At 34.3% G+C, this 16,733-nt stretch overlaps 1 protein-coding gene and 1 long non-coding RNA gene across 2 annotated transcripts; one reads left to right on the forward strand and one right to left on the reverse strand.

Moving 5' to 3' along the window:
- Positions 1-10,225: 10,225 nt before the first annotated feature.
- Positions 10,226-13,195, reverse strand: LOC112712095 (3-ketoacyl-CoA synthase 6). Its single transcript, XM_025764891.3, has one exon. The coding sequence runs from the start codon at positions 12,178-12,180 to the stop codon at positions 10,585-10,587; it is 1,596 nt and encodes a 531-aa protein (XP_025620676.2). The 5' UTR covers positions 12,181-13,195; the 3' UTR covers positions 10,226-10,584.
- A 444-nt stretch (positions 13,196-13,639) lies between these two features.
- Positions 13,640-15,215, forward strand: LOC140175437 (uncharacterized). The gene is made up of 3 exons (XR_011866212.1): positions 13,640-13,778; positions 13,978-14,404; positions 14,822-15,215. It is a non-coding gene; the product is annotated as an uncharacterized lncRNA (long non-coding RNA).
- Positions 15,216-16,733: the final 1,518 nt, after the last annotated feature.

Genomic DNA, 16,733 nt, shown 5'->3' on the forward strand with positions numbered 1-16,733 from the left:
TGTATTGCATAGGATGGTGGAAGAGGCAGTTAGGAATGGACGTATATCTCCACTGCTAGTTGGGAGGGATAACACAGAACTGTCACACCTACAGTTTGCGGATGACACTATTTTGTTTTGCCCACCAAAGAATGAGACAATCTTAAATTATAAGAGGCTCCTATAATGTTTTGAGCTCATGTATGCCCTAAGTATCAACTTTGACAAATCAAATTTAATTTCGGTCAATTGTGAGTCGCAGTGGGTGACGAGTATGTGTGAGTTACTAGGATGTACAGAAGCGGTTCTACCCGTTAGATACTTGAAAATCTCCTTATGAGCAAATCCTCGAATGGGAAAGACATGAAAATCAATTATAGATAAGGTGGAAGAGAAGTTCAGTCTTTGAAAAGCGAAGGTACTTAAACAAAGTTGAAAAGTTAGTTCTTATCAAGTCTGTGGTTAATAGCTTGCCAGTCTACTATCTTAGCTTATATAAGATGCCAAAAGGGGTGGCAGAGAAACTGATTGCATTATAAATGAGTTTTTTATGGAGTAAAGAGGATAGAATAATGGTATGCCCCTCGTTAAATGGGAATTGGTGCAAGTGCCAAAATAATTAGGGAGTTTGGGAGTGGGGGATGCAATGATTAGAAATACAACGCTGTTGTTTAAGTGGTGGTAGCATTTTTTAAAGGAGGTCTGTTGTAAAAGAAAATTGTATGTTCTTGTAATGGTTTAAATCCAAATATAATATTATCAAATCAGTTACTATCTTCAAGAGGTAGGTAATCCGTGAAAAGATATCTATCAATTGAATTTCAAGGAGCAACACATGAAAGACAAGATGATTAGTGGGCTATCTATGAAAATAGGAGATGGGAGGAGAACTCATTTTTTGGAAGATAATTGGTTGCAAGGTGGACTCTTGAAAGAAAACTTTTCGAGGCATTTCTCTATTTCAAACTAGTAAGGATCTGTTATAGAGAATTGTGGATTTTGGGATAGGTTAGAGTGGATATGGAATTTTCATTGGAGGAGAAAATTGTTTCGATGGGAGTTGGCGCTTGTCAACCAAATCCATAAAAGGTTAAGGCCAGTTAAATTATCACCTGGTAGAGAGGATAGAGTGGTGTGAAAATTTGATTAAAAAAATGTATTTTTTCTACTAACTACTCTTTTGTGCAGGTATTGCAGACAAAAACTACTTCAGAAAAAGTCACAAGTTACAGTTTCACTAGTTCAATTTGGAGAGACTTGGTTTCGCCAAGAATTGAGCTCTTTGTATGGTTTATTTTAGTGGGAAGAGTGAATACCAAAGAAAGATTGAGTAGATTAGGTGTCATTTATCAAAGTGATCATATTTGTGTTCTGTGTAAAAAATATGTAGAATTTGTTCATCACTTGTTTTTTTGCTGTGAGTTTACTTGGCAGATGTGATGTGCTTGGTTGACATACTTTGGTAGAACTTAGACTGCTTCAGGTACAGTCAAATAACTGTTTGAGAGTTGGATAGGAGAATCTGATAGAAAAGTTGAGTAGGATAAGTGATTGGTTGGATTATTTACAGTAATTTAGAATATTTAGATAAAACGAAATGCAAGAATATTTAGAAATGAAGAAGCTAGCACTAAAGATATTAAATTGAAGTCGTTGTTGAGCTATAAAGAGTGATCTGGTGCTTATTCATGTGGTTGTTAATGATAATGGTAGAGATGACAATAAATTAGTAGCTTGTGTTTTTTTGCTTTTGCTTTGTTTGTTTGTATCTTATTTTAGTGTATCGCTCCATTTTAGTGTGTTGAAGTATTCTTTGTTTAAAAAAAAATTATTTATTTTAAATTTTAAATCAAAACTCTTCTATAAAAATAAGATTAAAAAGTTAATTTAACAATACAAAAATTAAATAATATTAACTAATTAAAAAATAGCTCTCTGTATTTAACTAATTAAAACATTGTTCTTGTTCACTTTAAACCCATCAACAATAACATCCAGACATCATCAAAAGTTGTCTAGGGAAATCACATGACGTGTTTTCGGTATTTTTTTTCTTTTGTTTTTCTAGAAGTTATTAACACTTTTAAATAATAAAATTATTTGCATTAATTACTAGATAAGAGTTATATGATACAAACATATTTCAATTCTTGCAGAGTAAAAAGATGATAAATATTTTCTTAATTAGTTACTAAGTTCTATTATATATTGGTCAAACAATAATTGAGAGATCAAAATACTAGGCAATTTACAACAATTTCTCTTTCAATAGTATGACACCAACATAAGATGTAGTTAGGTATTATATAGTCTTGTACATTAAAACTTTGAATTTTCATAAGCCTTATTAAAATTAATATTTTAAAATATAACTTTATAAAATTCGTAAAAATTATGTTTAACAAATTAAAATAAAAGCAACTTTTAATAAGCATGAATGATAAAATTGACTTTTTTTAAAAATGTTAGTTAAACCCCGTTATTCATAAAAAAATGACGAAATTGTGTTTGATATATAATTGTTTTTAACATTTAAAATGATTTTGATGTACATAAATATAATAAAGAGTATGAGCAAATATAAATATTCATAAATATAAGATTACATTAGATTTTTGGATTTTGAAAATACAACCAAATTTTAAAAAGTATCTTCATATGAATTTTAATTTCAAAAGCACTTTTAATTTTTCAAATTAAAAACACAAATACATAATAATCCGATTTACTTACCAAATATAAAATAAGAATTTAAGTTATGTAAAATAAAGTTATTTACATTTGAAAGAATTTTTATCTACCCCTAACGATGAATCAACTAAACAAATTTCGGATAATATTCAAAAATACTATTTATATACTAAAATCAGTCACTAAAATCAATCACTAATATATTTGTGTATAAATACATGTGTGACTTAATTATTTTCAATATGTATTTGTATTCCAATATATATTTTATACTAATAACGGACTTTGGTGTACACGTGGCATAATCCAATAGAATATGATTCTCATTTATGTCCTGAACTAATAACTGCACCCGAAGGCGATGGGCATGGTTTCGGGTTAAATACACCTATTTTCTGATGAATCATAAATCAAAATCAACTAGTAAGTCAAATAAGTGTTGATCATGGAGCTAGCTAGTTAAATAATTGATGATGCATAGAATAGTATTGCTGTTCAATCAATCACATTCTGAAATAAATAGGTAGATTATCGTTGCTTAGTCACATAATAATAATAATATTCCAGAAAAAGGAAAATAAAGGGAAAATGCGTAACCTACTAAAGCGGCATTAATGTAGATGAAGCAAAAACAATACACATCTACGTGATTTCAAAAGGGGTTTGCTTTGTATAGATATTGATATTGATTCGTTACGTTCCCCCTCATTGTGAGAGTTGGCAGTTCACACTACTCATGGTCATGGCCTCTCAGTCACAATCTAGAACGAACTAACAAGTTGTATTAATTTCGATCATGTTCGTTTTCGCTTTCTTCTATTGTTTCTCTTGTTAGCCGACTTAGTAGCCCGCGTTTGCCATAATCTTTTATGAGTCTTGAAAAGTTTGGTACTCACTTTCACCATCCCCCTACTACTACTACTCTTTTTTGGCACATAACTTACCCATGTTTATTTTATCTTCATCATATATAGTTATTTACCTTAGCTTCTGTCAAAAACAGAGGGACATGGTGTAAAACAGGGGATATAGTATTGTTCAATGTCCATCCAACTCTAATTAAAGTCATGCATTCTTTTTTGCTTCTTTAAATAGTGTTTCTATCAAAAACAGTGATAGCTTATTGTACATCATAACCCAAAGACTTAGAGGCTCTTAGCTTTTCAAAGTTGTTTTTTTTTTTCTTTTAAGAATTATTTTTTAAAAATCAGTAGCTTGGTAAATAAAAATAATAATAATAATAATACAGAAATATTAGATAAATAACTTTTTTTTAATCAAATACAACCAAGTCAAATTTATATAACGCATTTAAATTATTATTCTCGTTCTTCTTCCTCTTTCATTATCGTCTCCTCCTCTTCCTTCTTCTTCTCTCATTTTATTTTTTTCTTCTTCTCCTTCTTCATTCTTCTCATCCCCCTCTTTTATTATCATCGTCACCATCATCATCATCATCTTTTTTTCTTCGTTCCATATCACACAATTAGTTTAACAATAACAAAAATGACACATAAATTTTCGATTAATGACATAAGAAGTCTGTTGAAAATGACATTAAATTTTTTGTTAAATGACATGAGAAATCTTAAAAAAATCAGAGATTCAAAATCTTAACTCGCTCAACCAACAAAATATATTCAAATATATTTTAGAACAAAAAAATACAATAATTTATTACAAATGATACAGGGATAGTTAGACCTCTCATATATATGAGTTTAATACTACTCAATTAATTTAATAATAAAAAAAATTGGCTAAAAAATTTTTTTATATTGCGGTTAAAAAATTTTGGTATCAAAATTAAAAACTTCTTATGCCACAATTAAAAATTTTCAGTGTTAATTTTTTAATAAATTCTACAAAATTCAAACTTTTCTTTTTGTTCTTCTCCTTCATCATCATCATGTTCTTCTTCTTTTTCTTCTTGTTTCACTCTCTTAACAAGAACTTGTGTCATGATTAAGAAATTTTGGTGTCAAAATTAAAAAATTTTTTGTGTCATGGTTAAAAGTTTCGATGCTATTTCTAATAAATTATGTACAATTCAAAATTCTCCATCTTCTTATTTCATCTTCTTATTTCATCTTCTTAATAAGAATCTAAAACTTCATATGCTACCGTTAAAAAATTTTGGTGCTACTTTTTTAGATAAATACTGCAGAATTCAAAATTTTTATCATCATCTTTTTCTTTTTCTTTTTATTTCACTTACTTATAATTTTTCTTATTTTATTCTCTTAAAATATAAAAATAAGAAAAAGAGAAAAAAATTAAATCAAAAAAAAAAGAAAAAATACTACAATAACCAAAAAGAGGAGGAGGAGAAGAAGAAATAAAAAAATATATATAGTAGCAACAAAAGAACAACGACGAGAAAGAAACACAAAAAAAAAAGAATGAATGCAAAGAAAAAAGTGCGTGATTTATTCGGATTTTTTTTATTTAAATTGAATAAATATAAAAATTACGAAAATAAATAAAAGGCGAGGTATTTATAAAAATGTATCATGGGACACATCTCGGATGCTGAGGGGGTAACCAAAAAATGAGCATATCTCAGGGTCTAATACCCCGTATTATGATTGGATGACACCGAGTCACATCCTGGGTACACCCAAGATATGTATAAGTATAGAAATCTGATACTGAGCATCCAAGATATGAGCATTACGTGAAGGGGGTCTCAGCACCTGAGATATGTACAATCATCGTGATTGTGGTCTCAGCATCCAAGATAAACTCGTATGCGTATATAATGTCACAGCATCTGAGATTACTGTGCATAACCACTTTTTTCCATTTTTGTGACCTTCTAAACGCTTGAGTTTAGGTTCCTTCAAAAAATATGGCCTCCCAACAATATGTCCGCAAAGGAGACATCAACAGACTGAATGCTAATTGGCACGTAGCTGGAGTTTTAGACTTTGAGGTTAGTAGTTTAACATTTTTTAGGAAATAATAAGTTTAGATATTTACTCTTTCGTAACTTAGTTAATGGGGTAGGTATAGTGAGTAGACTAAGTTAGAAGATCAATATTAATTTCGTTGGTATATCTAGTATGGTTTTATACTTTGTATAATTAATTGTAATTACTTAAGTTAAGTAAATAAAATAGATAACTAATTGTGAGTTAAGTTAAATAAATAAAATAATTAACTCTCATTTAACATGTTAGTCCAATAAATAGATATCTGTTGTATTTAATATAAATATTTATCTAGGTGGTTTATAAGTTTTAGCAATGTTTAGCAACAAGTAATGGATAGTTTAGACGAGATTAATATGCGCGAGTAAATGTTTTGGAAATTGCAGAGACCACGGATACTATTGCCACGCCGTGTGACCCTGGGTCTCCCACCGCTGGTCATCCTGTTGTCCTATATTAGGGAGGTTGGATTTGGGCATGTAGTAGAGTTGAAGGATTTCATTTTTGATAATTCCTTGATCTCTGTATTTGTCGAGCAGTGGAGGCTCGAGACCCATACGTTCCACCTTCTATGGGGTGTGGCCAGCATTACACTCTAGGATGTTGCCTACCACATTAGTCTACGCACTGGTCGAGAGCCAATTGGGAGTTGTACCAAAGACTTCCAGCGATGGCATGGACACCCCACGTGGGAGTGATTGAGAATTTATTTGACGACAGGCCGCCACCACAACCCGAGGGAGGGAAGCAGGTTTTCAGGGTGAGGATGACCTGGCTCAATGACAGAGTTGCATACATTCCTGCTGGGGCAGTCCTGGATACACTCCGTCAGTATGCCCGATGCTACTTGATGATGCTTATTGAGGATTTCTATTCACAGACAAGTTGGCTACACTTGTCCCTTTGAGATGGTTGCCGCTGCTGGAGGATTTTGATCGTTGCAGCCAGTTGTCATGGGAGTCTGCACTGCTCTGTCATACGTACCACTCATTGTGCACCGTGGTAGGGTGTGATGCGACTAACATTGCAGGGTGTATGTCGCTTCTTATCTCATGGATCTACCATAGATTTCTATATTTTAGTCTGGCAGAATACGACGTCATCAAGTCCCCACTTGTTTCTAGGTATGTATATATTGTAAATAATTTTTAACTTACCAGGTAGTAGACATTGAACACGTATTATGTTATGAAATATAATTAATTAAATTATGTTCAACTATCTTTATTTTGCGTAGGTTGGCAGGACTAGGGTAGCAAAGTAGAGATTATCATGATGGCAGGATCCACCAACAACCACGTCACGGGCTGCAGTATACAACTCCATCACATGTTGCGGCATTAACCGTGCGTGTACGTCGAACATTACCCTCACATGCTGATCCCCATCAATCCAAAATTACTGATTGGTAAATCCACCATTCGGAAGTGCCCGCAGAAATATATATGCAACCCGCCCAACCTCCTTCGTATCTAGTATCTACTCTCCCCATATTGTTCAGCATGAACGTCTTTAGCGCATCCAAGCTATCAACTCGGTTAGTGCATAACATGACAGTCTTATCAGACTCAAAAATTACTCATTCATCACTATGTCTAACTATCCCATTGGGATAAACCACAACAAAGAAGAATTGATTATTCTCCATCAGAACAAAACAAAAAGAAGAGAAAGAAAAAATTATTTTGTGAATTGTACGAGGGGAGTTATTGGGATGGACTCTATAAATGACTTATTCTCCAACATATCTTGGGTGTAAAGACATCTAAACTATAATACACATATCTCGGGTGCTGAGACCCTAATTAAATTCTTGACTATATCTCGGATGCTGAGAAAAAAATTAGGGAGTTGTACATATCTCGAGTGCTGAGACCCCCTTCACGTAATGCGCATATTTCGGGTGCTCAGTATTTGATTTCTATACTTATAAATATCTCGGGTACACCCACAATGTGACTCGGCATCATCCGGTCATAGCACGGGGTCTCAGACACTAAAATATACTCATTTTTTATTACTCCCTCAGCGTCCGAGATATGTCCCATGGTGCATTTTTATAAATATCTCACGCTTTATTTATTTTTGTAATTTTTATATTTATTTAATTTAAATAAAAAAATCTTATTTATACGCACGTTGTGTGAGTGATTTTGTTATATTTAGGTCAATTGGTTGGACTTAATTGATGAAAATATTGAAATGTGTAGTGGAACAAATAACAATAATATTATTGTTTTAATCAAAATAAAAAAGATTTTGCACACCACTTTCAAACGAATATAATTTTCATTTTGCTATAAAGACAATGAAAAATCTAAACAATATGAACAATGGGTTTTAAATTTGGCCCAATACAAGAAGAAAAAAAGTTAGAAAACTCCCCAAATTACCTAAGTAAAAAAATCCAAACAGTTATTTCAAAAAAATAATCATCCCAACCCTGCTTTACCAAAGGAATTCACCCAGACACCCTCTTCCCCCCAAACCGTCTGTCACCCCACTGTCACCAATTATCTCACCCCTCCGATATTAGAAACTCCTTCACCAACCATCATCGTCCACCCCTGTAGCCCCTCCCCATTACCGTCGCGGGATCGTCATCAAACAACCATCCACGTAGTTATTAAAATAATCATCCGGCTACCTAGTGAAATGAACATCCAACATTTGTTAATTGTATATATTTTAAACTGAATCGAACAAAATAACCATCCAATTAAGAATTAAAATAACCATCTACATCCAGCGCATTTGCGGGGTGGAGAGAATCGACAGTGACACATGGAGGCATGGGAGGAGATCCGGCAACGGAGCGGCCACGCAACGACAACTTTTGGCTAGGCGAGATTGCAAATCTGCTCCGTAGGCTTCGAACTCGAAGGCACAGTGGCCAGAGATGGAAGAGGAGGAGGACTCGAATCCGTGGGAGGAAGGACGGTGTCGATGAGGTGCGGCATAGCAGCAACAATAGCGCGACGGAGAGGACAGATGACGGGGATAACGTGCATCTCGAACTGCGCGATGGGAGGTGGCGGCCTGCAGTGGGGCCTACACAACCGGCAGCGGGTGGGCAACGGTAACGAGGACGCATGGGGCTACTGCGGCGCGATCTCCCATTGCTACGGCGCGCAAGTGGAACGCGGAGAGGCTGGGCATCGTCGGCAGGAGGCTGGGCGGTATTAGCTGGGCAGTGTCAGACCGGACAGCATGGAAGTGCAGCGGAGCCGGGGTGACTTTGCAGACCGATCACAAATGGAGAACGGAAGGTTAGCATGATATTGAGAGTAACTGTGCCAATTGTGATTTGGTTTAATTATAAATTCTTATTTTTTAAATTTCAAAATCTTAAATTAAAACTAATTAATTAATAATCTGATTTATTATTTTAATTTTAATTTTAATTTTAATTTCCTTTTTTACGTTATTGTTCACATTATTTAGTATTCTCATTGCCTCCTTATACTTTTCCATATAATTTATATCAGAAATTTTCGTTGTTAGTTTAAAGGATTCAGTCACAATTGTTTTAATATTTTTAATTTTTGGATAGGTAAATTTTTAAAGGAAAAGTCTAGGGGCCAGCAGTTTTATTGAATTTTGGCCAGCATGTAACTAGCAGAGAAAGGTGAGCCATTGGATGAAATCTCACACCAATCTCATACCATCAAATCATCATTGATGGCTAGTTGATGGCTAACAATCACAAAAATTGCTGGCCCTAGCATTGTTCATTTTTAAATTTGATTTACACTAAAATAGTATAAAAAATTAAGTATTAGTACCTCCGCTTTATAGTTGGCCAACACACAAATCTTTAATTATGCAAATTTCCCGAGTCATTATTAAGAATAATATTAGATACTGATGAAGGTGGGAGTATATATGTCATGTCTCCTTGTCTAATTCCTAACATTGTTCGTCGGTTCAAGGATTTGAATAGCAGCAGAAATATATCTACTTGTATACACTTAAAATGCTAAAAAACACCTTTTGATTGTTGAAAAAATACAGAGGTCTATAGTAGTGACAAAACGTAAGAGTAAAATATAGACGTTTAAGTTGGTCCAAATTTCCAATGATTTAAGGATGTATACACTTTTGGATGTCATAGATATATAATTGGTGGCCTGGAGGGGCCGGGTAGCTAGCTAGCTGCCGATGATCACATATCTTGGCATTTTCTATTACTTAGTGTATATTAATCCTAAATATATATACATATATGTGAATGTGTCAATTTTGTAGTCCCATCACTTGTATTCTGAAATTCACGTTAAAGCATAAATAAATGTTCATGTGATTTTCCCCAATTTTAACCTTTCTCTGGTCCAAAGTATTAATTGGATGATCATGCTCAAATAATCCCCCACGCCCCAATGAAAAAGCTCCAATGATGCATGGACCATGTCAACAAAACCCCATTGGCAACATTGACAAAACCCAGAGTGTAAAACAAAAAAGAACCTTTCAATTTAATGCATACACACAGCACCAAGGCGACAGTGCAATTGAAAACCACCATATCATAAGAAAAGGATAACTTGCCAACTGCATATCTGAATATATATTAGATATTTTATTACGGGTAGGTATTTCTAATTAAAGCAAGTCATGATTACTTTAGTGCACAAACAGGCAATTACTAATTTATTATCACCGGTTTAATAATGTTACACTGATTCGATCTGACGACTAAATTAATTACATACATACATACACTTGAATTACTTCTGACACTTGATGATCAAGTCCTAATTACAAGCTTAGGAAATTGGAGTTGTATTTTGAATCCACAAAGAAGTTGCATGCAAAGTGTCTTGTAAGTTGATTGAAAAATAATACAGCAGTAACAATAATACAAATATGAAAGATAACAAGTATGACAGACAAATCACAGGGCTTACAACATGACTAATTTAATCATCATCTTGATCTTCATCGAAAGAAAGCAAGAAAGCCTGTACGTGTGTAAGAGTCTCTAGAGCTTAACGATCTCAGGAATGTGAACAGGGTAACGATCAATGCAATCAGTCCAAGGTCCATCAATGGGGGTCTTAATGGTCTTGTTACACTTCCACACGGCGCTGTTGCATTTGAACCCACTCCCGAAAGCAATCTGCCACACCCTATCCCCTTTCTTCATCCTCCCTTTCGATTCAATGTAGTTCAGTTCATACCACAGAGAAGAAGACGAAGTGTTGCCGAACCTGTGAAGGGTCATTCTGGAAGCTTCCACGTGCTCCGTCGACAGTTGAAGATTCTTCTGCAACTCGTCGATCACAGCGCGTCCACCCGCGTGGATGCAGAAGTGCTCGAAAGCTTGCTTGAAGTCAGGGATGTATGGCTTCCACTTAGGGTTGAAGATTTTCCTCCCAATCAGTGTCAGAAGGAAGAGAAGCTGCTCCGATGCCGGAAGAACAAGCGGACCCATGGTTGTGATGTTCGACTTCAAAGCTTCCCCTGCAATGGCCATGAGGTCTTTGGACAGCGAAATCCCAACCTTTCCTTCTTTGTCTTCTTCCTCGAACACACAACGGTAGGCTTTGTCATCGGCACCCTTGTGAGTTCTAACCACGTGGACCAATCTGTACTTGGCTCTTCTCCGTTCCGATCTCCGGTTCGACAAGAGGATGGCGGCGCCGCCCATCCTGAACAAGCAGTTCGGAAGAAGCATGGCTCTCTCGTTGCCTTGGTAGTAGTTAGGCGTGATAATCTCAGTGCTGACAACGACGGCGTTGGAATTGGGATGAACCTGAAGAAGATCGCGTGCTAGGTCTATGGAGATGAGACCCGCACTGCAACCCATCCCCGAGAGGTTGAAGCTCTTGATGTTGCTCCTGAGCTTGTACTTGTTGATAACCATGGCGGACAAGGAAGGAGTTGGAGAGAAGAGACTGCAATTCACTATGAGAATGTCGATATCCTTAGGCTTGAGGCCGGTTTTCTTAAACAAAGAGTCCATGGCTGAGAAGATGACAAGCTCGGCCTCGCCGCGAGCGGCCTCCATGGTAGGCTTGGGAGGGATGTAGTGAATGGCAGGAGGAAGACAGGTCTCTTCGCCGAGGCCGGAGCGCTCAAGGATCCTCATCTGGAACTCCACACTCTTGGGGTTGTTCTTGAGGATGAGCCTTGAGTGCTCCATGAAGGTGGCGAAGGGGACCCGGCATGTTACCGGTGGCTTGAAGCAAGCATAGTCAACGAGGTAAATTGTACGTGGCTTTGACATGAAGTAGACGGTGGCAACGAAGATGATGAGGAAAGCGGAGCAGAGGATCTGAACGAGGTTGAAGTGCAGGGAATTCCAGAGATTAAGGATCTCTTGGGGGCCTAAGCGTAGAATCTCAATGGAGACTCCCAGCATGATTGGAACGAGGGTGAGTGTGATAATGTGGTTAACAAGGTATTGGTATCCAAGCTTGACATACTTGAGCTTCACGGAGTTGGAGAAATCCGGCAACATGGGAGGCATGTTGATTATTTGAGAAGATGGAAGACAATGTGAGTTGTGAATTGTGATTGATGGAGAGCGTGTAGGAGTGGGAGGTGAGGTTATAAAGGCAAAGGGGGTCTCCATGGGGTGGCAGATGAGTCGATTTAATGTCACACTTCACGTCACTCAACGCTCACTTAACTTGCTATTAATTTTCATAACTGCCCTCTCTTCCTATCTAACCATCGCTAACCTGTACCCTCTTTTATTATTTCCTTACGCTTCTTTCTTTCTAAATTATTACCTCCAAATCAAACGTCACAATGTTAAAACAAAATCATTACATACTTACTCCGATCCTATTGAAATAAAGCATAAATCAAAGTAAAAGGGATCAGACATTGTACTGTATTTCTTTTTATTGATTGAAATATCTCGCACATATGGAAATATATAGATGCCCTTCTAAATCAGATTAAGACCAAGTGGCTAAAGTCCATGTCAACACTAGCATTGACTATTCAGAGTTTGTCAACAATCCATATAGATAGCATTGACTAAATTCATTTATCTATTTAGGCATTGTTCCAGGGGCTGGAAATGAGACTATTTTAGAAAGAGTAGGCGCAAATGTTGATGCTGTATCATGCTATCTGGGAGCAATATAATAATATATGTGTGTTTGTGAACGAATTGAAGGGCATTGATGTGGTGACTTTGTGGAATGTGGATGCCACGCTAAACATTTTTCAGTAATAGATACCTCATTGCAGTTTTCTTCGCAAGAGCTTCAGGTTCAAGGTCTCTCTATTCAAATTTAAAAGTTCGCTCCTACATTTGATTTGTTTGGAACAAATGGTAAATTATGTTATACATATATGATGAAATTATATAAAGTACAAAATTTTATGTTATTAATACGTACCCTATATCTCGGCTAAATTAAACGAAAAAACAGTAATATACTAATAATTCGACAACAGAAGAGATAAGGTCGGCTATACAGAGCATCAGTCAACAATTATCAGCAAACCTACCCTAACAACAACATTCTCAAATTAAACGAGGATCTCGGCCAAACTATAAAACCAACTATCGAACTATTCATCTATAAAAAATGAGCAAATAATAAGGATATACACACAGCTTTACTGCTTATTTTAATTATATTATTATTATATCATTAAGATTCACTTCTTACTTGAGTGTCGGAATATCTTTTGCAAGTATTTTTGCTGTGGTGTTCTAACCAAATTGATATATATCTCTTCCAACTAAGCAACACACTGTTTTAAGGAGTCGCTATAACCCAGTTAGATCTTCACAAACATAACATTTGGCGTCACCGTGAGACCGATCATTAACACATTTTTATTTTCTTCATTTAAGCTCCTTTTTCAGGGACTCAATAATGGTGGATAACGTATTACAATAGCTTACGCAAGCCGAATTGTTAGCACAAAATCAGGAACTTTAAGCGGAACTCCAAAGGGTGAATGACCTACTTGCACAAAACCAGAGTGGAAAGAAAGACAAGGGCAACTCCGAATGCAACGACGAGCCGGTGTTGGAAACTCACATAGAGGAAACAGTTCATCTGAAAGAAAAGAAGACGATATCCAGCCCCTTTTTAGAAGACATTATGCAATTTCAGATGTCAAAGAATTTCATTTTGTCTACCACTCTCAAACCATATGAAGGACTCGGAGATCCACGCACATATTCACATTACTAAATTTCAGGTAATGATATTCTTTAATGGTGCTTCTGACTCTATATTATGCCGATCTTTTCCTACATGTTTAGATGGTGCTACTTTACTTTGGTTTTCTAAGTTGGCTACAGGATCTATTTCCAATTTTGAGATTTGATGGAGGCATTCACTAACCACTTCGTTGTATCAAAAATATATGTTCATGGATGGGACCATCTTAACACCAGGGACAACACGAAAGCCTCAAGAATTACGTGACCCGATTCGCAAAAGCAACTATGGAGATTCCATACCTCAGTTCGGATGTCCGCTTGCATGCAATCAAGAGTGGATTTCGTCCTGGCAAATTTGTAAAAACAATTGCAGTAGTAAAACCAAAAACACTAGTTGAGTTCAAAGAAAAAACCATTAGACAAATAGAGATTGAAAAGCTCCGTGAAGCACGAAAGGTCGACCAATAACTACCTTGGCGTGAGGAGGAAAAGACCCTCAAGAATCCACAAAACAGGAATGCCAAGAAACCGTTCAAGCTCACCCCAAAATTTGATAGCTATACACGATTCAACGCCAAAAGAGAAGATATCATAAAGGAGATATCCTCCATGCCAAGATAATAAAGCCTCCGAGAAGAGCAGGAAGTTATCAAGATTAGAGGTTCGTTGACAAAACTAAGCATTACGCTTTTTATCAAAAGTTTTGCCATACAATGGACGAATGCATAATAGTTAGAGATTTACTTGAAAGATTAGCCTAGCAAATTTTCTTGGACAAATACGTAAAAGGGCGGATAAATAAGGAAAATAACCTGGTCCGAGAGATCGCCTCCAAACCTCAGAAAAAAGACAAAGGCAGTTATTATATATACATACAGCAATCATGTTAAATATATAAAAAAATAACTACCAAATAAATTATTCATATCAAATAAATATTAAAATATAAAATATAAATTTAAAATAAATTAAATAACATATATAGTAATTAATTTAGTGATTGATTTTTTATTATCTGTGTATAATTTTTGTGAATACAGTAGATATCATTTGTTATAACAATTTGCATATTTGCCAGGAAAAGTTGATGAGCTATGTAAGTACCGAGTAAAATCTACTGCCATAAATATTTATAGTACATCTACTGAAGGCTGTGAAGGCTGCTGTTCTGCTGTTGGGTTGTATATGTTCTTATGTTCTTATGTTAACTTATCTAATATAAAAATTAAATATTCATCTATCTATTACAGATTATATAATTAATTGTAATATTTTATTATTCAATACTGACATTTAAAAATGTTCCAACACATTATTTATTGCACTTAAAATGTATGTATGTATTCTCAATTTAACATAACTTCCTAGGAGGATTATTGATCAAGAAGGATTGTAAGGAGGACCATAAAATTTGGGTAGTCATAATATTTATGAGTGAATGTTTTACTTGATAACAGCTTACTTACGACTTATTTACGTGTCAACTATGTAACGTATATATATACGATACGATGGTACAGTTAGTTGGCTGGCCAGCAAGTATTAAATGGCCTTTGTATTTAGATGATTGTTGACTATCATTTTCTTTATTTATTTTTCATTACTGCTCTAATCAAAGCCTTTTTTTTTTTGTTATGCATGCTAAGTGATATTATTAGTTAAAATACAGTGTAGAAACTCAAATATACAAAAGATTTTTTTCACTAATAAGAAAATTATCTCCTCAAGAGTAATTTATTTTCATAATCAATTATGAAATTTATTTTTTTCCTAATATCCATGGAAAAAATATATTTTGGCATAAAAATTTTGTTTACTGCCATTTAACATATTTTTCACAAGTAAAAAAAAAGAATAATGAGAAAACTAATATGTCAACCCAACAAGTGACACTCTCAAATGTTGATAATTAAGAGTGGAGCCATGTGACTTTATATCTTATAGTTGGGCACTACAACGAAACTCCAAGACAACGTTATTAATATTGTCGTAGAGAGTTTGCTTTCCACAGCCTATATATATATGTTGGCTGTGTTAATAACAGTGTTCATCAATAATAATATTGTTTGGGATCGGAATAACATGAATCGGTTTTTATAATATTAAAAAAAAAAATCGACATTGCTTGGATCATATTAGGATAACTTATATAATATAACCAGAAGTTTATAATTTTAATTTAAGCGATCAAGTAATCATACGGTCAACGCGAGGATGTGGACGATCGGATTAGTTTGACCGTGGTATAGCATTGACCAATTTTGTGTAGAAGTACGTGCATATGATTATATCAGTGTGGCTCATCAGCTATGGAGTAAAGTGTCTTTTCACATGCCTAAATTTTTCACTTATTTGACATAAATATAAAAGGGGCGATAATTGATTAAACTGTGTATTGTTTTGGTTAAAATTAGTTCAAATAAACTAATTTAACTGAAAAAAGAGTGAATCAAATTTTGAACGGTCTAAATTAATATTATTTTTATAAAAAATTACTACAATACTCTTATTATAAAAAATAACTAAAATATTTCTATTATATATATATATATATATATATATATATATATATATATATATATATATATATATATATATATATATATATATATATATCGAAAACTCTAAATCCTAACCCTATAATGATAGAGAAGTAAATGGCTAGAATTTATAATTATTAAAATTAATATATATAATAAGAGTATTTTAGTCATTTTCTATAATAAGGATATTGTAGTAATTTTTTATGAAAATAATATTAATTTAGACCAGTTTAAAATTTAATTCATTATATTTTTGGTCAATTAATTTGTCTGGCCTAATTATAATAAAAATAATACCGTCTAATTGATTATATGTGTTAAATTTTTATTATTAAAAAATATTTTTAAAAAAAATATTTTAAGTATCTTTATTTGAGTGGCTTTTAAATATAAATGGTTGGTCTATTCTTTCACCTCTCATTTTTTAGATAAATTAACCACAAATTG

The sequence above is a fragment of the Arachis hypogaea genome, chromosome 9 (genome assembly GCF_003086295.3).
Source record: "Arachis hypogaea cultivar Tifrunner chromosome 9, arahy.Tifrunner.gnm2.J5K5, whole genome shotgun sequence".
Lineage (NCBI taxonomy): Eukaryota > Viridiplantae > Streptophyta > Magnoliopsida > Fabales > Fabaceae > Arachis > Arachis hypogaea.